The 24,095-nt window shown below is 46.0% G+C and overlaps 1 protein-coding gene across 9 annotated transcripts in view; it reads left to right on the top strand.

The window, feature by feature from the left end:
* Nucleotides 1–24,095, top strand: part of PTK2 (protein tyrosine kinase 2) — a 257,636-nt gene that overhangs the window by 40,993 nt on the left and 192,548 nt on the right. For 4 of the 9 annotated variants that reach the window (XM_042924267.1, XM_042924265.1, XM_042924264.1 and 1 more), the window contains exon 1: nucleotides 18,319–18,636. The exons of 3 other annotated variants lie outside the window; for them this stretch is intronic. In XM_042924267.1, coding sequence (XP_042780201.1) covers nucleotides 18,537–18,636 — 100 coding nt within the window. In that variant the 5' untranslated portion in view covers nucleotides 18,319–18,536. Of the gene's footprint in view, nucleotides 1–15,224; nucleotides 15,243–17,369; nucleotides 17,585–18,318; nucleotides 18,637–24,095 lie in introns of those variants that run through there. 2 more of the 9 variants (XM_042924263.1, XM_042924272.1) reach the window with 2 other exon arrangements.

The raw sequence follows: 24,095 nt of genomic DNA, 5'->3' as shown, positions 1-24,095 counted from the left end.
GCCGTCTTTGGTGGACTGAGGGCAGATGAGACTTGATCAGGCCTCGAGTTGAACTTTACATATGTCAGCAGCAGTTAGGTATTCGGGCAAACCTTAATCACACTTGTGTGCTTCCTTTTGCCGTGAATTCTGTTACAAGTTTCTTGAAAATTTTGAATTAGTGAATATATAAGATGTTTTAATAAAAATTCATTGGCATTTTTGAATTTGACTTTTAATCTGTAGTGTAAATCTTTAGATTTGAAGATTAGGATATACTTTTATTTATTAGGCAGTAAAGATCATTTTCTGTTAGTGTGTACATCTGGAAGATTGTTCAGACAGTTGAAGAAAATGTATCCTCCTTTCTAGGTTTGCCCTTAACCCCCCCCCCCCCCCCCCCCCCGCCTTTTTCTCCACCTTACTTTTATTCAGGTAGTTATTCAGGGAAGGCAGTGTGTTCCTTTTTATGGAAAAAAAAAAAAAAAAAAGGACTTAGTTCCCGAGTGGGTTTTGTCAAGAAGAGGGTGAAAAGCACGGTCAGATTTTTGCATGGCGTCAACACAGCAATCACGATGGCTCTTTTCCTCTTGGGACGTCCTGCCGCTGCTGCCAGGAGGTCACCCAGATGGCAGGGCAGAGCTGTTTCCTGGCTGCAGTTTGTGGACTTGGTGACCAGTGGCCTCTGTTTGCAATGTGTGTATGGGGAGATTGCGATAGATGTGCACGGGGCGGGGGGGCGGGGGGGGAGAGTGCGTTGTCTTCTTCGGTAACTAGCCAGATGAGGTTGAGGTCAGCCAGGTTTAAGGATAGAAGAATGAGATTGCACAGAGTATAGTTTGCAGCCGCGGGAGACATTTCTGTCAACTGCTGCATGGAAAGGTTATGTTGTACTAAGTGTGGATTGTACCTTCGAGGTCACATGCAAACAGCTGTCTCAGTGTTCTTCATAGGTTTTGGGACTAGGAATGTGTAGTTACGTTTTACAGTTATTTTTGTGTTCTCTTACTCTTGTTAGATTAATTCACATTTCTGTTATTTACTTAAAGATAGTATTTGATTTCCATAAAAGCTTGGGAAATATGTATTGGGAAATTCCTGTACTCAAAGGTGGTTCCTGTACTCAAAGGTGGTTCACGATGCCAAGGAAAGGAGTGTGCGTTAAGCCCCCTGTAAACATAGTCAGATTTCGTATGTACTGGGAGTAAAAAACAGAAATAATTTAAATGCACTTTATGTAGAAAAATTCATTCATAGCTTTATTTTTAGCAAAATGAGGTGTGGAAATACTTAAAACCATAGCGAAACTAAATGACAGTTTCTGCAGGAAGTAAATACAAAAGTGTGCAATAATGATTATAAGAAGGAGATTTAAATACTTCTAAAATATTTTTGCAGTTCCTTGGCTTTTCTTCTCCCTTCCAGTCGCTTAATGGGAAATAAAATAGATTTTTTTAAATGTACAAGTTAGGTGTATATATGTTTGTAAGTAACTCCTGTATCCTAGGAGATCCGCATTCCTCTGTGTTATAATTAGGTCTTCTGGATCCCCCAGGGTCAGAATTTGAATGTGTTCCGTTGTTGCTGTTAATTATCTTTCCATCTGTTTCTGATGTTTAGTTTTCCTGTCTTTAATGAACAATCTCATTTTTTATAAGATGCCTGGAAAGAGTGCATCCCAGAAGAGTAGTAGTCTGTATTATAATGGCTTTATTTAATTAACTGAAAGTTTTTTTTCCTAAAAGATTATCTTTCTAGGAAGTTAAAAAAAAAATGCTCTCCAGAATACCGTCTATAGTGGAGTAAAGGCTGCAGGTACAGGTGATGTTTTAGATTTCAACTTTTTGTGGGACTTAAGTTGAAAATGTTATGTATAATGTTTTGACATAATTTTGTCTACTTAAAAATCTTTTTTATTAAAAAAATTATTTTTAATGTTTATTTTTGAGAGAGAGAGAGAGCATGAGCGGGGGAGAGGCAGAGAGAGAGGGGGAGACACAGAATTCAAAGCAGACTCCAGGCTCTGAGCTGTCAGCACAGAGCCCGATGTGGGGCTCGAACCCACGAACCACAAGATCATGACCCGAGCCGAAGTCGGGCAGGACCAGCTGAGCCACACAGGTGTGTGGTAGTGTACTCCTTTTAAAATGTAGAACACTAAAGGGCGTGGACTGTGGGACTGACCTGTTTTTTTGTTTTGTTTTGTTTTTTTATGTTTATTTATTTTAGTGGGGGGAGGGATAGAGAGAGAGAGGGAGAGAATCCCAAGCAGGCTCCGCTCGGTTAGGGCAGAGCCTCACATGGGGCTGGAACCGTGGGATCATGACCTGAGCCCAAATCAAGAGTTGGATGCTTAACTGACTGAGCCCCCCGGGTGCTCCAAAGGACGGATAAACTTTGAGATGCTCATTTACATTTGCTCTTGGAGGTGTGCAGAGACTAAGCAGCTTCAGTTTGGGGATTAGGTACAGACAGGCTTTGAGGCGAATCAAGCTTTGATGTGTTCCTCAGGTCAGTTGAGGTCCCTGGAATGTGACAACAGGCAGGGGTCCCCACAGTTGGCATTGCAGCCGAAATGGGTGCCAACCAATTGCCCCTTTGTCTTGTTGGGGCATCTTTCACAGTGGGGCTCCCTCTCCACTCCCCAGGCTTACCTTTTAGCCATTTGTAGACTTTGTGACTGCTCTGTGCACTTATCTGTAAATGTTAATTTATCTGTACGAGTCTTCTGTTGATCTCTTCAGGGGATTTGGATTCGTAAAAATTAGAATGTCCATTGCTTCTCCTCCCTGTTTGCCTGCAGTTGATTGTACAAAAAGACAGGGGCACCTGGGTGGGGTGGCTCAGTCGGTTAAGCGTCCGACTCTTGGTTTCTGATCAGGTCATGATCTTATGGTTCACGGGATCAAGCCCTGCATCGGCCCCGTACTGGCCGCGCAGAGCCTGCTTGGGATTCTCTGTCTCTCTGCCCCTCCCCGCTATGTGCGTGCACGTGCACACACTCTCTCTAAATAAATAGACTTAAAAAAAAAAAAAGACTTGAATTCAAAAAGGTTTTGGCCTCCTCTTGAAGGAGAAGGACACACTGAGAATTAAGATTACATTGATGGTCAGCGTGTTGAAAACAACATAATTCCCCTTTTTTGGTTTCAAATCATAGAGTGAATCTGAGATAGGGCTTCAGAAGCCAGTTGAGGACTGGATCTTGGCTTTGACTCCCTGGCTGTCAGCCCTGACTCCAGTATGAGATAACCCTGTTTATAAGCAGGTGAGGTGACTTTCTTCTGGGAGGACTTGTCCAGTCAGTGGAGCCTGCAGCCAGAGAGGCACAGATGCATTTGAACCTGCGTGTTATTAACGCTAAGAATCCACTAGGATAAATTTTGATGAGACATGTATGCTGTACCTTTGGCGAACTGTAATACTGATTCTGGGTCCCTCCTTGAGTAGTTAATGTGAACATTTTTTTCCTGTTTTCCAGTGTAGCCTGTGCTATAATGTGTATAATAAGGCAATCTCCTGGAACACTGCACGGGTGGGAAATGTTGGTGTTTTTTTCCCCATTTTGATTCTCTCAGTTATGGTTGGCTTGTCTAAGATACACAGTAAACATGTATATACTGCTTATGTTGTTCTGGCTTCCCCTTTCCTGAATTAAAACCCTTGGTTCGAATTGACTCTACATGTTGAACATACTATCTTCTGAGTGTGGACTTGAGGTATGTGTTAGAACATTGTATTTACAGTGCTGCTTCACTTGGCTGTTAGTGAGTCTGTGTGGTAGGTTTCCTTTAGTTCTTTTTTTTTTTTTTAATTTTTTTAACTTTTTTTTTTGTTTTTTTAATTTATTATTAAGAGACAGAGACAGAGCATGAGCATGGGAGGGGCAGAGAGAGGGAGAGACATAGAATGTGAAACAGGCTTCAGGCTCTGAGCTGTCAGCACAGAGCCTGACGTGGGGCTCGAACCCACGGACCGTGAGATCATGACCTGAGCCGAAGTCGGACGCTCAACCGACTGAGCCACCCAGGTGCCCCCTTTCTTCAGTTCTTTTTAAAAACTTTTTATTTTAGAAAATTTGAAGTATACATAAAAGTAGAATTGGGTAATGAACCCTGTGTCACCATTGTGGCCTTGTTTATCCTGTTTCCTCTTCCCCAGACTTTTTTTTTTTTTTTTTTTTGCTGGAGTATTTTAGAGCTAATCCCAGGCATCATATAATAATAAAGTTTCACCCGTAAAAGTTCAATATGTGTCCCTAACAGGTATGAAATATAACCATAATACCTTTACCATGTCTCACATAATTAAAAGTAATTTAAAATCTTTAAGGGATACCTGGGTGGCTCAGTCAGTTAAGCGTCCGACTTTGGCTCAGGTCTTGATCTCCTGGTTCGTGGATCAGAGCCCCGCGTTGGGCTCTGTGCTGACAGCTCAGAGCCTGGAGCCTGCTTCGGATTCTGGGTCTCCCTCTCTCTCTGCCCCTCCTATGCTTGCACCCTGTCTCTCAAAAATGAATAAATGTTTAAAAAAATAAAATAAAATCTTTAATAAAGCTGGGTAATGTTTGATTTTCTCAGTTTTTTTTTTAAGCCTCTTACCTGTTGGTTGGCAGATCTCTAACGCTTGCTTTACGCTATTTCAGTTTTGTTTTTGAATTACAGCTTTTGTTGATGCTCTTGAAGAAATTGTTATTTCTCTTATAGAATTTCCCACATTCTGAATTTGGCTGATCGTATCACGTGATGTCATTTAATTTGTAAGTTTTGAAACTAGTTGCTAGAAGTCAGCTAGACTGAGGTTCAACTTTGGGGGCAAGAATACTTGCTGTTGGTATATCCTCCCCCCTAAGGGACAGCCACATTCATCATTTGTCCAAATGCTGTGGCGATCCTTCCATCTAGTGGCTTTTGCAGGCATTGATGGTGGCTGCCTGGGGATTTTGTATCAGAGCTGCAGAAACTGTGTTCTGATGTTGTCATGCCTTGTGTGCTTGTTTGCTGGAGGGTTTTTGTTTGCCTTTTTTTTTTTTTTTTTAAACTGTTTAGGTATCCTGAAATGTAGCCCGTACAGAAAAGGTAGGATACATGCATAATCTTTTATTTACTAGTTTCAGAATGAGTTTGTTGGTGTCCTCGCAGTATCCAATGGTGACTGATCCAAGTGAGAATTATTTTTAGTATCCTAAATGCATACATTTTAAGATGACCTCTCTGTTTATATATGTATACATAGGTGTATGTTAATTTACCATAGTCATTCTTTTGGGTGGTCAGATTGCTGTTTGTAGATGTCTCTTCTGTGTCCTTAGGAAGTGACTCCACTGACTTTTTTTGTAGTTTTCTGTTCACAGGCACTACAAAGCGTTCCAGGCTCAATTCGTACCTTTCTTGCCTCAGACTTGAAATCAGCCACCTCTCTAAGGAGCCTTGATTCCTTTAGTGGGAAATGGTATTTAAGGACTATAGTGTGGATACTATGGTAGTTAATTATGGGATGTTACTGCTTCTGGGCTTTTTTAGAGAACAGAGGTAGGACATGTGTATTTTTTAGAAAGAGAAAAATAAGTCATGAGTTTATCCTGAAACTTCCAACTTAAATTTAAGACACAAATGGTTTCCTGCTTTGATTTTGTTTGTATCTCCTTTCTCTTTTGCTTAAAATCTTGCGGTTTTTTTTTTAAGATTTTATCTTTAAGTAATCTCTGCACACAATGTGGGGCTCGAATATACAACCCTGAGATCAAGAGTTGCACGCTCCACTGAGCCAGCCAGGCGCCCCAAAATCTTGGTGCTTAACACTAGCACGCTTCTGTAGTTGCTTCATTATTCGTGCATATGAAACTTGTGTGCCATTTCAGAATCACAGTGCCACTGTCACCACTAACAAGACCTCTGGATGCATCTGAACGCGCCTTTGCTCCTTCATCTTGTTTTCATTTGTATTCTTGTTAAAACAGCATTGGCTTCCCTTACAGCTCTCGTACTCTGCAGGACGTGTCACACCTGGGGTGTGCAGTGAGACGACAGCCCCTCTCTGCAACTGCACCAGCACCTCGGAAGTTAGGCTTGTTTGTTTCACGTTTGCTTCTGACGGTTGGGGGCAGCGGGGACCCTCACACACGAGAACGACGGGAGGGCCACTTTGTTCGTCCGCTTCGGACCGTCGTTTGGTAGCGCTGACTCCGCTGGAGCGTGCACCTTGACCTGGTGGTTCCGTTCCAGGTGGGCACACAGCAGAAATGCGTGCACGCGTGTGCCAAGAAACCTGTACAAGACCGGCCGTCACAGAGTAATCGTAATAGCCCCAAACAGGAATTAGCCCACTGTTGGTCAAGGGTGGACTGGGTAAAGAATTGCGGTACATTCACACAGTGAAGTACTATCCAGAAGTGGCTGTGAGGCTCCGTGCCCCAAAGAGTACATACTGTGTGATTTTCTTGTAAATTGGAAAAAAAAAAGTATGTTTTTGAATCTCCGTATTCTAATGCATATGCGTGTGTGTCTCGCCGTGTGGCTCACCTTGACCACTTCATTTGATGCTGGAACCTGCGTTGTTCCCTTACGTGCACACTTCCTCTGCCTCATACCCTGCTGCACTTAGTAATTTTTAAAATAACACTAATCACTTGATAGCATACTGCACAATTTAGTTATTTATGATGTTACTGTTGTCTGTCTCCTCTAACAGAACGTAAACTCCACGAGGGCAGAAGAAGTGTGTGGGGGGAGGGGGGACGGGGAGACGGTTGACACCACATTGGTAGCTCAAGACCAGATATGGTGGATGTATTTATGCCGCGGAAATCTGCCAGCGCCACAGATCGGGGCTTCTCCCCCGGCCTCTTCACAGAGCCCGTTGTTAAGCGCCCAGCAGCACATCCTGGTGTGTATCTCTATCCTTGCACACACACTGAGGCATTCGTGGCATCTGAGCAGTGCCTGGTGTGCAGTAGGTGCTCGCTAAACTCTTGGATGAGTGAATGGAAAGCTGGACCCTTTTAGGATGGGTTAGGACTCAGGTTTATGAATTTTATTATTGGAAAAATTTTGAGGTGCAAATGGCAGAAACCTATCTGATACTAGCTAAAGTGAAAAAAAAAAAAGGAACATATCCTGTGATCTAATTTGGAACGGTTGGTATCCAATGGAATGGTTGGAAATAAGTGTCTAGAAAGTCAGCCAAGAAAAAAAAGTACCAATAAACCCTAAAGGAACTGTAACTACTTTGGAAAATAAATGATGAGTCTAATACTTCCTTGATCCAGCCTTGTTTAAAATGACAAGAAATTAAAAATAAGCTCCTAGTCCTCCCCACCCCCCTTCCAAACCTCACACCATCACCTCATCCCTCTTCACCCCCAGCCCTAGGCAACCACATCTTTCCAACGGACAGACTTGACTATTCTGGACGTTTTATATCATTGGAATCATACATACAGTAGGTGGTCCTTTATGTCCAGCTTCTCACTCAGCATGTTTTTTTTAAGTTTATTTATTTATTTGACAGAGACCGCGTGAGCGAGCGGGGAAGGGACAGAGAGAGAGGGAGACAGAATCCCAAGCAGACGTGGTGTTTGAACTCACGAAACCTGGAGATCATGACCTGAGCCGAAACCCAAGAGTCAGACGCCTAACCGACTGAGCCCCCAGGCGCCCCCGGCATAATGATTTTAGTGCGGCAGCTGCCGGTGCCATCGCTGTTCGGTGCTGAGCGACGTCCGGCAGTCACCACGCCGTGCTTGCTTCTCCGTGTCCAGCCCGCCAGAGCCGGGCCTGGTGCTCCGGCCGGTCGTGGCAGTTCTGTGTGTGCAGAGCCTCCCCTTGTTCCCCAAGGCGACAGATAAATACAGAGGTGAAAGCCGTGGCCCGTGAGCCTGGCTTCCTGCCCTTCGCCCCCTGAAGGTCTCCCAGCCTCGGCGGGCGGCTCGCCGACCGGGGCGTTTTCTGCACTTTTCACGTTGTCCTGCTGCCGGCTGTTGCACCGTCTCGAATTGAGAAATCTCTAGTGGACGTTTGTCATTACAATTTTCATTACAGTTGATTTAAAAGGAGGAAGGAGGAATCTTGTAACAAGTCAGCCATTTACAGACTCTCTTTTGTGCCTCTCTTGCCCTGCGAGGTTCAGTGTGGCTTGTGGATTTGAGGCGCTGCTGCTGTTAGGCCCTTTGCACAGAGTCAGAAGGAAAGAATTTCTGATTTCCGCCGCATCGTAGTAGGCGTGGCCATCTGTAATCAAAGACTGATGTCGCTAACAGATTTTTAGGGCCTGCCTCCTGTATTTAAATTCAGGCATTTATAAATGGAGGAGTTTGCTGGCCCAGAGTAAAACATTGGCTACCGTTGCAAGTCAGGCAGATAAGGCTTTGACAGTTGAGTTACTGTGGTTCTGGTCCTTGAAGAAGAAGCGTTAAATACCCTTTTTGTTCTCACAAGAGAACTTTTAAAATGCAGTGATTGTATTTAACATGCTCTGGGTAGAAATGTTTCTAGTTTTGCAAACCCCTTAGGTGATAAGGGCCGGGTGTGGGGCTGTGGGGCTGTGGGCGTAGGTGTGTAGGGTTGTGTGGGTGGCGAGAACGGGACTCAAAGGGCATCAGTGGGGCCGATGAAAACCTCAGGAATCAAGATAAGTAAACGTTTAATGCAGGGTTTTAAAAAGATAAACATTAACGCAAAACATCCATGAGGGACAAGATGCCAAAATTTTAAAAATAGGATCAGTATTCCTCATTTCTCCTTTTGCCCCATGTGCTAATAATGTACAGCACTGTTACTTACTCTATATTTCAATTTAGAGTTTAATTTGCTCTTAGTTCTCAAGGTAAAAACATAGACAATTGATGTTTTTACCTTTTAAATGTAAGCACTTGAAGTTCTAAATGCCCTTGTAAATACTCTTAACTGCGTTCTTAAGATTTTGATGTTGTGTTTTTATTATCACACTGTTCTGAACATTTTCTGATTTTTTCTCTTTCTTTCTTTCTTTCTTTCTTTCTTTCTTTCTTTCTTTCTTTCTTTCTTCCGATATTTGACCCATGTGTTACTTAGAAAGGATTACTTTCTTGGGAAATATTGAGGACCTCACTAGAGATTTTTTCTTTAAAATAGTTTCTATGTTCACTTGTTATTTTGAACAGAAATACACATGGCACAAAATTCAAATGGGTAGGCAGGAAATGCTAAATCTCTGCCTCTTTGACGCGATTTTCCTTCTGCCGAATCCTCTGGAAGAGTCAGTCTTTCTAAGTTGCAAATGTCTCTAGGTGGGTCTGTGATACACGAGGAAGCAAATGTGTGCTTGTGTCTTTTTCCTTTACAATGAAATAACCACAGCCGACATATTCTTCTGTATCTTTTTTATTACTTGAAGTCCGTGTCTTTAATTAAAATCTTTGCATCTTAAGACTGTGCGTATTGCGCTACTCTTTTTATGCGGTGTGGACTTTTTGCATTCACGGGTGTTTCCAGTGTCAGTGAAACATTTTCCGCAAATACCTTTTTCAAACTGTATTTACTCATTTCTGTCGCCATGCAGGCTGTTCCTAGTTTTTCGGTATTGCACACAAACTTACCAATCATTTAAGCCTCAACTGCCTTAAACCTCAAAGGGGTTATTGGAGGTTTCTCAGCCCGATCCACCAGGAGCGACCGAGTACCTGCCTTCTCTTGGGCTGTGACCTCTGTCCCGATCATTTTGGGGTCCCTAGTGCTTAATTCACTGAATCAACACGGAAGATGCAGAAGAGCGTCCTGGTAGTGATGCACTTTCATTACTGTTTCTGTTTGTAATACTTAATTCTCCTGACGGTTGTGGGAAGTAGGTGCTGCTTTTTAACTTAACTGATGAGAAAACCACATTCTAGAGAGAAGTTGTTTAAAAGGTGCCCAAAGTCCTATATGTGGTATGGCACCAGGTTGGGATTCAGGGAGGACTTGACATAAGCCGAAGGGACAGCGGTGGGCTTGCAGGTTGAGGCTGGTAGAAAGCGGAAACGACCTGGGCCTCGGAGTCTCATGCGGCTCTGACTTTACAGAGTCTGATCTCACCCCAAGACCTTTACCTCTTTCAGCCTCAGCTCTCTCTTGAAAATGGTCTTACTAACCTCACAGATAAAACTGCGGGTCATTCCATTAGCAGAGATGGGTTTATTTGGGAAGAGCAGGGACCTGCAAACCCAGGCAGGCAAGCTGGGGTAGGACTGCGGGCAGAAGGGAGGTGAGGACCGTTCTTTTGTAGGGGAAGGCGGCGAGGTTGGGAGGGAGGAGGTGCCGCTCTGCAGCAGGGATGGCGTCCACCTGCGAGGTGCCTCTCTCCTGGCCAGACCTGCCATCAGGGAGGGGCGATCGGGGGTGAGAGCAGCCCGTGCTGGCCTCCCAGCTCCGTTCCAAGCGACCTTTCCTTTTAGTAATCTTCCCAGTGGGTGTCGGTAATTATCTCAGAGTCGATTATGGGGTTAACTCATTACGGGGGGGCACGCGAAGCTCCCTTGTAGTGTTGGATTAGTATCATGTCCTCCCTCAAGGACTGGTGATCGTCTCTCCCTTCTCCTACCTCTTGGGCTTTGGGCATGTTCCTGCCATCTCAGGGCTTTTCCCCTCACCCGCAAAGGTGGACGTAATCGTATTCGCCACTTTGTTGTAAAGTAAACACGAGACACTCCTCTAAAGCGGTTTTCACACTCTGATAAGCTTTTTTTTGCTGATCACATCTTGGCGTCCTCACCATTTTTAACTGTACAGTTCCGTACTGTTAAAACGTTCACGTTGCGGGGAAACGGATCTCCAGAACTTTCCATCTCGCACATCTGAAACTCTGTCCCCTTGGTCTTCTGAGGCGCTGGCACCGTGGCTCACACCGTTCCGTGTCCCCACCAGTGGCGCACAGGGCGGCTGCTGCTTCACATCCTGGCCAACGCATGTTGTTTCCTGTTTCCCAGTGTTTAGAAATAGTAGTCCTCCGAATAGGTGTGAAGGTGGTTTTAACTTTTCTTAATTGTAAAAATTTTAGGGAGCATTGGAAAAATGGCTGTAAATTTCTTGCTGAATTGGAATAATGTCTGTTGGTATCGATGTGACAAAAGCAAAGCATGGAGGAGGGCCGTTGACCGAGGAATCCACCAGCCACTGGGTAGCCGCGTTTGGGAAGAGAAGCCACCTTCGTCCCGGCTCCACTTAGGATACGGCTGGGGGAAGGCTGGGGGGAGGAACGGAGCGTCCCGTAGATGCTGCCACCGCTGCTTCCTGACACCCGGGGTGTAGGTGGCGGAAGAGGTTCACGCTCACTGCCAGGGGGCCTTTCTTTCTGCACAGCCCCATCTCCCATGGGCGGCCCCGCAGGGGGTCTCAAATGCAGACTGCCCTTTTTTTTTTTTTTTTAAAGTTTATTTATTTATTTTGAAGGAAAGAGACAGAGTATGAGCTGGGGAGGGAAAGCGAGAGAATCCTAAGCAGACTCTGCATTGTCAGCGTGGAGCCGATGCAGGGCTTGAACTGACAAACCGTGAGAACATGACCTGAGCCGAAACCGAGTCGCACGCTTAACTGACTGAGCCACCCAAGGCGCCCCGCCCCTCAGCTGCATGCTTGAAACGGGGCACTTTGCTGTCCACTCAGTAAGGTGACTGATCACCCTCTGGGTAAATCGGATTTACAGGGTAAAAAACATACGGTGGTGACATGATTGAGTTGGCCGTGTGGAGGCGTGTTCAGTAAAAGCTTCAAGGATTTGGAGGGCGTTAACGTTAAAATAAATAACTACTTGATTATCCTTTGATATTTGTTACTTGGCCAATATAAGCAAAAACCCCCACTGTGTTTTATAATGTAGATCATTAGGTTGATCATTTTGGTGAGTTGCTTGTCCTGTTCTGTGTTAGCTGGTCTCCACTAGCATATTTGAAAAACTAAAGTGGCATCTTCTTATAGATTTCAGGAGCCTTTTTTTTCTCTGTTTTTCTTTTAACCTTGATGACAAAGGGGTGCTTAAGTGACTCAGTTGGTTAAGTGTCTGATTTCGGCTCAGGTCATGTTCTCAGGGTTGTGGGATTGAGCCCCAAGTCAGGCTCTGTGCTGAGCGTAGAGCCAGCTTGGGATTCATTCTCTCTCTCTCTCTCTCTCTCTCTCTCTCTCTCTCTCTCTCTTTCTCTCTCTGCCACTCTCCCATGCTCTCCTGTGTGTGTGCTCTCCCTCTCTCTCTCTCTCTCAAAATAAATAAATAAACTTGCAAAAAAAAGCCACCTGATAACGAGTAACCTCCCGACAGGTCTAAATCTAGAATTTGCTTTCATCTCCTTAAGAAATGGCCATTAGTGTCTGGGAAGATATTCTGGTTCACTATTGTCTGAATTTGTAGTAAGTTTAGAATGTTCTGCCTCATGAGGAATGGCAGTCGTCCTCCCATTTCATAGATCTTCGGTCGCCTAATTCATTGTGATGTTATTTCCTGGTGATTTTGAGGTCTGTCTCGGGTAACAGCTACACGTCCAGCATGTACCATGATGGCGTTCATCTGCAATCGGGGCGGGATTGCTGACTCCGGGGGACTGTCACAGGAGCCGCGGAATTTGGTGAATTGGAGTGTGGCCTAGGGATGGGAGCAGTTTGTGTCTCATGTTCTTTCTGTGGGCACATTTCTTCTCTTCCTCTCTTTGTCCCTGTGGCCCTCACAGTCGTTCATTCATCCTTTGTGGGCCTAGCGGGGCCTGTTTTCCTGAGTCTCTGGAAAGCTTTGCAGCCTCCGGAGGTGCAAGTGTGCATGCTGGCAGGCGTCCGAGTGCGGGTACGTGTGTACGCAGACCGGTGGGCTGTGATGTCAGGTCATGTCACTTGACGTCTCTGTTCCTCAGTTTGTTTACATGTCACACGTGGCTTGTTAACATCCTCTGTCTCACTGGTTGTTGGAATCATTAATTGAAACAAATAGGTGAAGTTCCGCCACAGAGGAGTGAGGAGCACAGACTGGATGGAGCCTGACTGCCTGAGTGTGATTTCCAGCCTTGCTACTGAGGAGTTCTGTGACCTTGAACAAGCTACTTATCTCTGCGTGCCTCGGTTTTGTCATCTGTTAAATGGGGGTGATAGAACCTCTCTCCTGAAGGTGGTTATTAATAACTGGGGCAGTAGTTTAAAAGTGTTTAGAATGGGCTTTGGCACAGGGTAAGCATTAACTTGGGCTCCCCATTGTGCCGTTCTCGTTACATTTTTGTTGTTGGTCTTGCTATTGTGCTGTTTTGTGACTAGCACACGGTCACTGCTCAGGCGATAGGTGTTGTCATTGTCCTTGTTTTACAGATGAACAAACTGAAGTTTCAGACAGTGAAATGAGTCTTCCTTTGTCTCACGGATAGAACTGGGGCTCCTTTGTGTCTCCCAGTTGCAAATGCAGTGCCTCCCTCAGCGTCCCCAGAGTTCTTCGGAGGAGCAGAAGGGAGGAGGTATAGTAATTGTTAGAAAGTTTGCAAGGACAGCGAATGACACCATCACCTTTTGGACTATGTTATATTTTGACACCTATTTACCTATTTATCTTCAGAACGTGATTATATCCTTTCTTAGGACTAAATTTGTTTAGTCAGTATCAAGTCTTAATTTTTGTTGATTAAAATTATTTCTGTTTTGTGGTGGAGACATTGAGGCACAATGACAGAAGTTTTAATTCTGTGAGTCTTTTTTTTTTTTTAATTTTTTTTCAACGTTTTTTATTTATTTTTGGGACAGAGAGAGACAGAGCATGAACAGGGGAGGGGCAGAGAGAGAGGGAGACACAGAATCGGAAACAGGCTCCAGGCTCCGAGCCATCAGCCCAGAGCCTGACGCGGGGCTCGAACTCACAGACCACGAGATCGTGACCTGGCTGAAGTCGGACGCTTAACCGACTGCGCCACCCAGGCGCCCCAATTCTGTGAGTCTTAATAGAATTAAGTTTAGGATAGGATAGCCAACTTTCAAGAGTTAGGGTGTGTTGTAATGATCAGCTTCTAATTGGAGGTACTCAGTTATAATAGTAACTGTGACAGTAAATCTGTAACTCTTGATAATGCAAACATAGAAGAAGTAAGAGAGATTTTGAATTATGTGTGTATAATATAGATGACCGTTCTTCCACATTCCTTTTATTAGCTGACTTGAAAGTGTTTACCACGACTACTCTTGTAAGAAATACTGACCTGAAGTATTACATAAGGCCAGCAAATAAAACCATGTAAGTACAGGAGTGTGTGAGAGTCAGACTTGGCATTTGTGTGATTTGCTTTTGGTGACATTTATAAGCAGCTTGCTTTTATTCATTCATTCATTCATTCATTCATTCATTCAAGGGGGTTGGGCAGAGAGAGAGAGAAAGAGAGAGAGAGAGAATCCCAAGCAGGCTCCACACTGGGGTTTGAACCCATGAACTGTGCGATCATGACTTGAGCCAAAATCAAGAGCCGGACGCTTAACTGACTGAGCTACCAGGCGCCCCAAGCAGCGTCTTTCTTAATAGCTCTTTCTAGTACTTTCTCACTTAAGGTTTCTGTAGGGAAGCCATGTGGAACAGCACTGCACAGTATATGCAAGGGTTTAGAACTCCCTTCTTTGCTTCCTGATCTTGCTATCTAATATCACACACTATTTTCATTTTTGTTCTACTGCAAGTTGCAATGAAGTTCTCATAGGAGTATCGGAGTACTACAGTTGTGTGACTTATTTTTAATGTGGGGTGGGGAGAGGCAGTCCGCCCGGTTTTCCTAGGTTTTATGTCAGTTTTGCTTTTTTCCATTTTTTTTTATATTCTTGAAAGAGCAGTGTTTTTATATTGTTTACTTTGCTTATTCAGTGACTACTTCTCAAGCCCCTGAGCTGAGAGAGGTCTCGGAGGCAAAGCTGTGCCCAGGGTCAAGGCAGTCCGTGCCGTTACTGAGCTTGGTGTCGGGTCTTGACGTGTAGAATATCTCGATATGGTTTCTGTGGACATGGCCTCTGAAAGAGAATAGCAGGTCCCTCTGCCATCTCCTCGTTACCTGTAGGTGATAGAAGGATGTGTGGGGTGTGGCCTGTGCCTCTTACCGTTTCAGTAGCAAGGCCCGGAAGACGGTATGTGCGGAACAGACAGAATTCCTTCCTGCCGTGGAGACCGGGTCGTCGTGAGGGCAGCCGGACAATAAACGTACCGTAGAATTGTGTGGAATCAGTTGCGTGATATTTGAGAAGGGGACGGGGCTGTGGGAAAGGGAAGCAGGCCGAGCGCATGGCACAGGCGGTGTAAAGGCGGGCACATACCTGGTATGGGCACAGGACGGCGAGGAGGTCGGGGTGTTGAAGCCCGGGAAGTGGGAGCCAAGAGACGGCGAGCCAGAGGGTGTGGGTGGGAGGGGGCCTCGCGGACCACGCTGAGTGTGCAAGCACCCGTGCCGGCAGACTCGGGCAAGCGTTGGTGAGTTTTAGCGGAGGAGGGAAACGGTGCGACGGCCGATCGGAGGGGTTTGGTGCGGTCGCGGGCTGGGAGCTGAGTGTGGGGCGGAGAGCTGCGGCGGGGGCCCGGGCGCGCAGACGCCGTTTGGATTCGTTTGAGAGGCCAGGTATTGGGCTTTGCCGATGGATTGCTTTGAGGAAGGAGACCGGAGTCCGGGATGCCTAGGGTCTGCGGCGCGACCGAATACTAGTGTCTTTCGTACAGATTTTAATGAAATGTTTACCTGTCAAGTAGGACTTACCAGAGTTGCTTTTAACTGCACTGGTACTACAAAGGCTTTTTTAAAAGAAATTACAGAACTTTTTAATGACCGATGGCCTTTACGTTAGTATGTGGAATTTCCTGAATCAGAGAGCATAAAGGGACTGCTCACTTTTTTCACTCCTGTTACCATTAACTGTGGGCCTTTCTCGTTCTTTCCAAGCTGTCACTGGATTGGAGATCTAAAAGCATAACTTGTCTTTAATATTTAGCAAGGGGAACGTAGGAGTGATGCTCTCACAGAGTAGCAGGTCCTCATGTAATTTTTCAGCCCTTTGGCCTTCAGCCAGTGCCGCAGCCTCCAGACCCACAGCGTCCTCTTCTGTAAACACTGGGAGTGAGCCGCTCTGTGAGTTGTGTGACGGGTGAGACCCCGCGGCGTTCCGTGCGGGCGTCTCGAGCAGGGCCGCTTCTCTGTGCGCCCGGGCGCCTTCCTCCGTGCTCGCCCTCACCACCTGTCTGCTCTTCTCGGCGACCCCGTGACTTCCAGCTCTTTCCCCGCTGGGCTCTGTTTGCTGGCCTGGAGGGATCCTTGCTTCTTTGGTCTTGTCGTCTTTTGTGCCCCTGGGACTTTGCTCCCCAGCAGGTACTGCTTGGATATCGAGATGAGATACACATTAGCTTGGTGGGCGGAGAGAAAGCTGCCAGGCTCTGGTTACCGTGCAGCCAGAGACTCCGCTTCTCCTCTCCCTCGCTGCCCACACTCGACTTTCTTTGTCCTCGAGAGCTCCCGGGTCTGTGCTCTTGTCTCCTCCTCTGCGCTGTGCAGGCTCCGGCTGCCACCACCACCTGCACCGACCCCTCTCTTTTCCCTGTGGCTGGTGCTGTGGGGTCTCTTCAGTCTGGCTCAGAAACTCCTTCTGGGGTGTGTGTGTGTGAGAGAGAGAGACAGAGAGACAGAGAGACAGATAGAGAGAGACAGAGAGAGAGATGGGGAGGAAAGACCCCTGGCTTCTTGGATGACAGGTGGGCCCAGTGAAGCTGTGTCTTTCCATAGCTGTAGGCTCCATCTTTGCTCATCTTTAAAGGATGTGACAGCCCTGATTTTGCTTGGGAGTTGTGAAAATTGGGTGTGATTGGTATTTGGTGTGTAGGATATCTTTGGCAGCTAGTAAAGGTAGCTTTTATTTTTTAACTTTTGAGTCATAAGTTGCAAGAGAGACTCAGTTTGCTTGAGTTGTTGGTACAGTCTGTTACTTGATGGTTGAGATTAAACCCCTGGCCGCTCTCAGGGGTCTGAGCCAGCTACCAGACGTGCTCCTGGGTGTGCTTAGATCCTTCCTATGAAGGCAGCAGGCCTTTAATGTCCCGAGCTGTCCTCAGTGATCTGTGTGCTTGTTTCTTCTGTTCTTTTCCTGGCTTGCCTGCCTGTGTTTTTCTGAAACCCCTTTTCTTCCCAGTGTTGCCTGGGGTCAGAGTTCACTCTGGTGAGTGATCTGTTTTCACTGGGGCATCCGAGAGGTCATTTGAGCTCTGACTGCTATTAGGAGGCGGAGGGTATGGCCTGGAGACAAAGCCATCATCAAGAGGAGTGTGTTAGGAATGCAGCTAGCTGTCCTGGGACATCCCTGGACACAGGCCTCTTGTTCTCCTGAGCCTTTTTCAGCTCTTGTTTTCACAAGTTAGTGAATTTGTAAAGCCTCGGTCCTGTTCACAGTTAAGCAGAAGACTCGATTTTGTCCTAGTTTATGGGATTTACTAGTGACAGAACTACCCTTGTGCTAGGAGAGCTACCCCGTGTAGCGCCTGAGTGTGTGTTACGGGTGCTCAGACCAGACAACAAAGCCTCCAGGAGCCCAGTTACGTATTGTCTTACTGCTAAAGCGGAATGTGTTTAAGGAGCTGAATTTTAGAGACGACCGGACTGTCTCCCAGTTTGAATGGAAATAGCGTAAGTAGTTTGCATTTTTTAAGAAATGTTACTAGTACAGATTGTTACTTTTCTGTCCTCTTTCTCCAGTATGGGTTTAGTACTCACTTACATTTTGAAATTAAGAAAAGAAATCAGATCATGCCTCTTGGATTCCTCAGTATTCCCTCAGCTAATTTTAAAAGAATCTATTCACTTCAAATTCTGGTTTCTATGTGTTTTCTAAATACAGTTTTGTAAATTTGCTAACTTACTGTGAAAGTGTCAATCAGAAAAAAGACTTTTCCTCAGAAATATCTGGGTTCCTATAGACATATGCTTTACAGACTTGTTTTTAATGTTGAACAAGATTTTTCCCCCTGGTATTATTCTTTTTTCATCAAGATAAGTATCTTAAGTCTTAAGGTCAGAATTAGGCTGGTAAAATGCCAAAGGCATGACTTTGAAAACAGAAATAGTTGCAGGAGCCATCTACAGACATGATCTGGGTCACACTTGATTTGCAGCTTCCTCAATTTTAGAATCGCCTGTTGGTTTTGTGAGCAGAAGTCTGCCAGATGAATTGAACAGAAGGGTGGGATTAGCATATTAATCAGGCCCTGGCTGCCGGCCGCCCTTTCCTCCTCCCTCTGCCCCTCCCTCCCTCTCTCCTTCCCTGAATGAATCTCGGAACACAGGCCCGAGGTGGGGTCACATTACTAGCCGGTTTCATTCTGCTCAGGAGCTTAATCTGGCCAGGATGGTCTGTGTTTCAGATTGCGGAAGCGGGAGAAGATTCTGTAACTGAGAGGCATTCTTCAAGCTGCTGGAAAATATTACAGAAGGAACACCTCCCAAATGTTGCCTCAAGCTCTGAGAAAAGGAGCACCCGGGGGAAACTTAGTGTGGCTGTGGATCGAAGCGAACCCTGTGGGAGCGATGAACGGGGACTTGGTGCGCGGACGCCTGGCCTGATCTTGAGAGGCCTGAGTTTATGTTGGTGGAACTGGCGGGCCGAGAGGCCCTGAGACCAGCAGGTGCCGTCTGTATGGAGAAGAGCGGCTGTGGTCCATTTCCAATGTGTTGGGCTAAAGGTATACGTAACTTAAAAATCTGTTTGGTTTAAATTTAATTCAGATTCATGCTTTTGCACTAAAAAGGTGGATGAGAGGTTTTCAGAATTTATTTCAAATAGATTTACAATTAAATTTAAGGAAAAATGGAAATTGATGTGGTGTAAGTTTGCAGCTCTTGCCATAAGACCAGCTAGATAGTTTTTAAAATAGTAAATAAAAATATTTCTGTGGAAGTGCATTTTCAGTAAGTTATCTTTCTGGTGCTTGTCCTGTGTCTCTTATAGTTGCATGTTTTATTGTGTGTGTGTGTGTGTGTGTGTGTGTGTGTGTGTGTGTAAGTTTTTATTTATTCATTTAAGTGATCTCTACACCCAACATGGGGCTTGAGCTCAGGACCCCGAGATCAAGAGCCATAGGCTCTTCCAACCGAGCCCGCCCGGTGCCCCTATTTTGTGTTTTAATTAAGACACCCATGTCCGTTCTGTGATGTGGAAGTTTTTAAAGAGTAAAGAGACTGATTTTAACTTAAATAGGACTGGAGGAAAAAAGAGAGACATGGTTTTTCTTATTTCAAAAATTGGTTATCTTTACTCACTGTAAAGATTGTGTATTTGGAACTCCATATTATCATAAGGTGGGCTTATCACTAAGGGTCAGTAATACTGTGAGTTAACATTTTCCAGTTTAATGTTGTTAAGGTTTTTATTTGTATAAAAATAAAAATGTAAAAGCATCTTCATTGTAAACATTCAAGACAGTATTTGGAAGCATGTTGAGAAGTTAAAAATGCCAGGTAATCCATGTATGAATAAGACCAAAACATTCTGCTGCTTCTCTTAACATACTAGTGAATATTAACCCTGGGAGATGAGGTCCTGAACAAGGAATTTAAGAAAAATCTTTATTATTATTTTAAAGAATATATTCAAGTATCATGTTCATGTCCTCAGGAAAGACTTTTAAAAGGAAGAAACCTGGGCTGGGAAGGGACCTGCAGACTGATTCAATTTAGTGTTTAGCTTAAAACTTTCAGCGTCACCAGGATGTTGATGTGCTAATGCCAGACCATAGCTTTGCTGTTAGATTGCTTTTCATTTACCGCGTTGTCAGCACCATCCGAAATTCTTATCTAGCCTTCTTAACATTTTTTCTTCCCTTTTTTTCTCTTCTCTTCTCCTTTCTTCTCTTTTTTTCTTTTCTTTTCCTTTTCCTTTTCTTTCAAAGATTTTATTCTTAGGTAATCTCTACACCCAGCGTGGGGCTCAAACTCGCAACCCTGAGATCCAGCCAGGCGTGACTTTTAAACATTTCTAAAACGTGGTATTAGGACTCTTTTAATGTGATGCTCTCTGAACAAAGCACCTGCCAGCAATTATTGCCAAATTAGGTATTTCGAGTAAAGATTTTGCTGAGTTAACTTCAAATTTTGAATTTTAAAGGGTGTTGGGTATGGGAACTTTTTAAAAGCTATGGTTTCCACCTCAGGATTACATAGTATAATTGAGCATGACCAGTGACCAGTGCACAGAAGTAGAGAGTTCTATACTGTGCTTGTAGAAGGTTTTGGTCTTTCTCGGACTTGCTGGGACCCGTATGCACAATGCCACGTCCATGGTGTGCCAGCCCGTGGTTAGCACCGAGCCTTAGCAATAAATCTCTGATTTCAGTAGTCTAGGCTAAATTAAAGTCTGTGAATCCAGTACCAATGGGACATTCAATAATTGGTGACTTGGTTTTTAAGAAATTCAAAGTGACTTTAGAAATATGAACTTGGGAAGAGAAAAAAGACTGGATGGTCTTTTTTTTTTTTTTTTTTTTTTTGGCCCATCTCATCCCAAAGCAATTGATGGAGGCATCTTACTTTCCCATTACATTTGCTGACGGGCAGAGCAGATGAATAGAGGCGTCTGTAACTGAAGTAGCATTCTGATAGAGGTCATGGTTGGGTAGGAGAGCAGAACCACAGGTGTGGAAGAGGGGGGAGAGGGAGGGATGGCATCAGAGTCCGAATCAGTCTGTTTATAGGGTTGAAGCAAGCCATCACCTCTGAGGAATGGTTTTCCTTCTGGATCGTTCAGGAGGAAGTTTCTGATGACACTAAGGAGCTTGTCACCCTGTCCCCTTCTCAGGGCTGAGCTCACGGCCTCCCCCAGGAGCACACCGTGTGCAGGCTTCTCTGTACACTTCTCTGGACCAGGCCAGGGAGGCAGGAAACCTTAGGTTTTATTCCGGTTAGTTTTTGCTTTGTGATAAAGACAAAGATGTTGGTGTGTAGGAATTGACTGAATCGGTTATTTTCAAGTATAAAAGTTACTACTTTTAGATAAAGACAAAATAAAAAGCTCAAGTCCAAAGACTACAAATCTCTGTTTGCAGTCAGACATTCGAAACCTCACATTTGATTTTATCGGTCACATTAACCTCAAAAAACATCGGTGTCCCAATTTAAGAAGACACAAAATACTTAGTAGAACAGGCTAAAAATACTAGAACAGAGCTATATTTGTATAGTTTGAACTGAAACCTTGAAGGTACCCTCACGACGGCCTGTGGTTGTCTCTGTAATGTGGCTCGGTGAGGTGGCTGTGAAGAAGCCGCCCGAGATCCCTCCCACAGAGGAGAATATTTGAACAGATTTGAGAGGGCTTTGGTATACCACGTGTTCAACCCTGTCATGATGTCCTAGGCTTAGGGGCCGTTGGAATCCAGCGTGTCGACGTAAAGGTGCGGGTTCGCAGTGCCGTGTTGGGTTGCACGGTCACTGAATGCGGAAAGGCCCGCTGGGAAGGCTGTTGGATGGCATTAGCCCGCGTTTGATCTGCTTCGTGTCTCTGGGGGACTGGGAAGGATTGAAGAGGTGGCAGGGGCTGCGGTTGTCAGGGATGAGCGTGCGTGCTGACTTTTTCCAAACTCTTTCAGTGGCAGGTTGAGCTCGAGTATAGTAGCAATATTTCACTTGTGTGATTCTGGATCCTGTGATTGAAGTCATGCTTTTTCTGGATCAGTATTTTATTTTCATTTTCTTATAATTATTAAAAAAATTTTTTTTAGTGTTTGTTTATTTTTGAGAGACAGACAGAGCATGAGTGGGGGAGGGGCGGAGAGAGACACAGACTCCGAAGCAGGCTCCAGGCTCCAGGCTCCGAGCTGTCAGCACAGAGCCCGACGCGGGGCTCGAACTCACAAGCCGTGAGATGGTGACCTGAGCCGAAGTCGGATGCCCAACCGACTGAGCCACCCAGGTGCCCCCGTAATAATTTTTTTACAGTTTAGTTATTTTGAGAGAGAGACAGAACGAGTGTGCAGGAGGGGCAGAGAGAGAGGGGGAGAGAGAGAATCCCAAGCAGGCTCTGCACTGAGCACAGAGCGCCACGCGGGGCTCGATCCCACGAACCGTGAGATCACAGCCTGAGCCGAAATCGAGTCACACGCTCAACTGACTGAGCCCCCCGGCGCCCCCCGTATCAGTGTTTAGACTCCGTCTTTCCTTCCCTCCACCCACGTGTCCACCCACGTGTCCAGCCACGTGGCTCTGTGTGCGGCGCGTCTTCTGTGTCTCACCTGCCGGTGGTCAACGGCCTCTTGTGATCCTCGTCCACGTTTGTTTTCTTCATAAACTTCTGATACTTAGGAGCCTCTTAGCTGTTGCCCTGAAATCTGTTCCTCCACACGTCCCCGCAGTCTTCGCGAACGTGCCAGACCCCCTTGCACTTAGTGCTCCTGCCGCAGACCCGGACGCCTCTCTGACACGCCTGCCGTGTGCGGCAAGCTCCTCCTCTTACCTTCGTTCTGTCTCCAGAACGTGTTTTGAGCTCCTCACCCTTTCTCCCTTTCGGCGGCATCCCCTCTGCACCGTGCGACCCTCATCCCTCCCTGGGCTGTGGGAGCTGCTTCCTATTGGATCTTCCTGTTTCCCCACACGTTCGTCCTTCACACGGTGGCCAGAGTGAGTTTATAAAAACGAACGCCCAATGTTATCGTCCCTAAAGCTCTCCGGTGGCTTCCTACCGGATAAGCCGCAGACCCGTCGCGTGGCCTGCGTGGCCTCCCCTGACCTGGCTCCCCCACAGTCTCCAGCTTTGGGCCCTTGGTCTCTTGCCCACCAGTGCTGCCGTTTTGACCTGGGAGCACCTCACACACCCACAGCTCTTCCCTGTCAGGCCGTTGGCCCTGTGCTCGCCCCTCCATCCTCTGCCTTCCCTGCTCCTCCCGACCTCTCGGGTCTGAGCCCGAAGGACCTCTCAGCCCGGTCAGCCTAACCACCTTCTGCCTGATGCTCCCTCCCCGAGCCTCGTCTTATGGTCTCGCACAGCACTTCCCGTGACGGATCATCACACCTGTACTGGCTTGCGTTGTGTCTTGCTTGCTAGAAAGAAACCTCGACGCAGGGATTGGGTCAGGCTTTCTTCTGCTTGTCAAGGTATTGGCACAAAGGAAGATTACCCTAATGAATGAGTAAATTCTTCATAGGCTTAGCTAATCCACGTGCCTTAAAAACAGTTTGGTGAGAGGAGTAGATTGGTGTTTGAGTTTCTTCCTGGAGCACACACGCTGCGTTCTAGTCCTCTCAACAGATGGGCCTTGGTCGGCTCCCAGGGCCTGAGAGCTTCCCTGGGGATTGTCTCCCTGGGCCTCTGCCTCTCCTCTGGGATTCTGGCCATCCGGTCTGACAGCTTGAGTTGCTAATTGACTCGTGGGGAAGACAGATTAAAAATATATGTACTATATATGATTACATTTATGTAAATATGTAGACCTCTATACATTTACATTAAAAGGTGCTAAACGCTTTCCAGAAGAGTGACTAAGTTGTATGCGTGCCCAGCATGAGGGAACAACGTGCAGTGCCTGGCACGTAGTAGGCCCTCAGTAGGAAGGAATGCTGAGCTGAGTTCCAGTCTATTCTCTGCTCACCCTGATGCCAGTGATGTTACGGGAGACTGCGCCCTCTCCATTGGCCTCGCCCTCCGGCTCTGCCTCGGCAGACTCGCCATCGCACTGCCTGGGCTTAGTTTTCAGACAGGACCCTGCCTGGGTGTGGCCCCTTGTGCCTCTGTGTGCTTGCATGGCTCCTTCTGCTTGGAACATTTGTTCTTTCTAAACAGGAAACTTTCAGGGCCCTGCCCTAGGGCATGGCCCTGTGTGTGTGTGTGTGTGTGTGTGTGTGTGTGTGTGTGTGTCTCTCTCACCTGAACCACAGGGCTGGGCTCTGGTGCCTGCCTTAGCTCGGCACACGTAGGCGCACCTGGTGACTCATTCAGCTGTTTATTTGCTGGTCTCCTGTTCCTTGGCTGGAAACTTCCTGTGGGCCGGGTTCACATCTACCTACTTTCTGAATCCATCTGGCCTGATGTATTATCAGCACTCAGTAATTGTTGAGTGAAAAAAAAAACCCTGAATTGGCCAGATGCAGGGCATTTTTCTAAAGGAGGTGCTGTTTGATGCCGGTGGGGAAGGTACTGCATGCTGTAGGAGTT

This window comes from Panthera leo, chromosome F2 (genome assembly GCF_018350215.1).
Source record: "Panthera leo isolate Ple1 chromosome F2, P.leo_Ple1_pat1.1, whole genome shotgun sequence".
NCBI lineage: Eukaryota > Metazoa > Chordata > Mammalia > Carnivora > Felidae > Panthera > Panthera leo.
The sequence above is the reverse complement of the archived record's forward strand: the minus strand, read 5'-3'. Positions and strand labels throughout refer to the sequence as shown.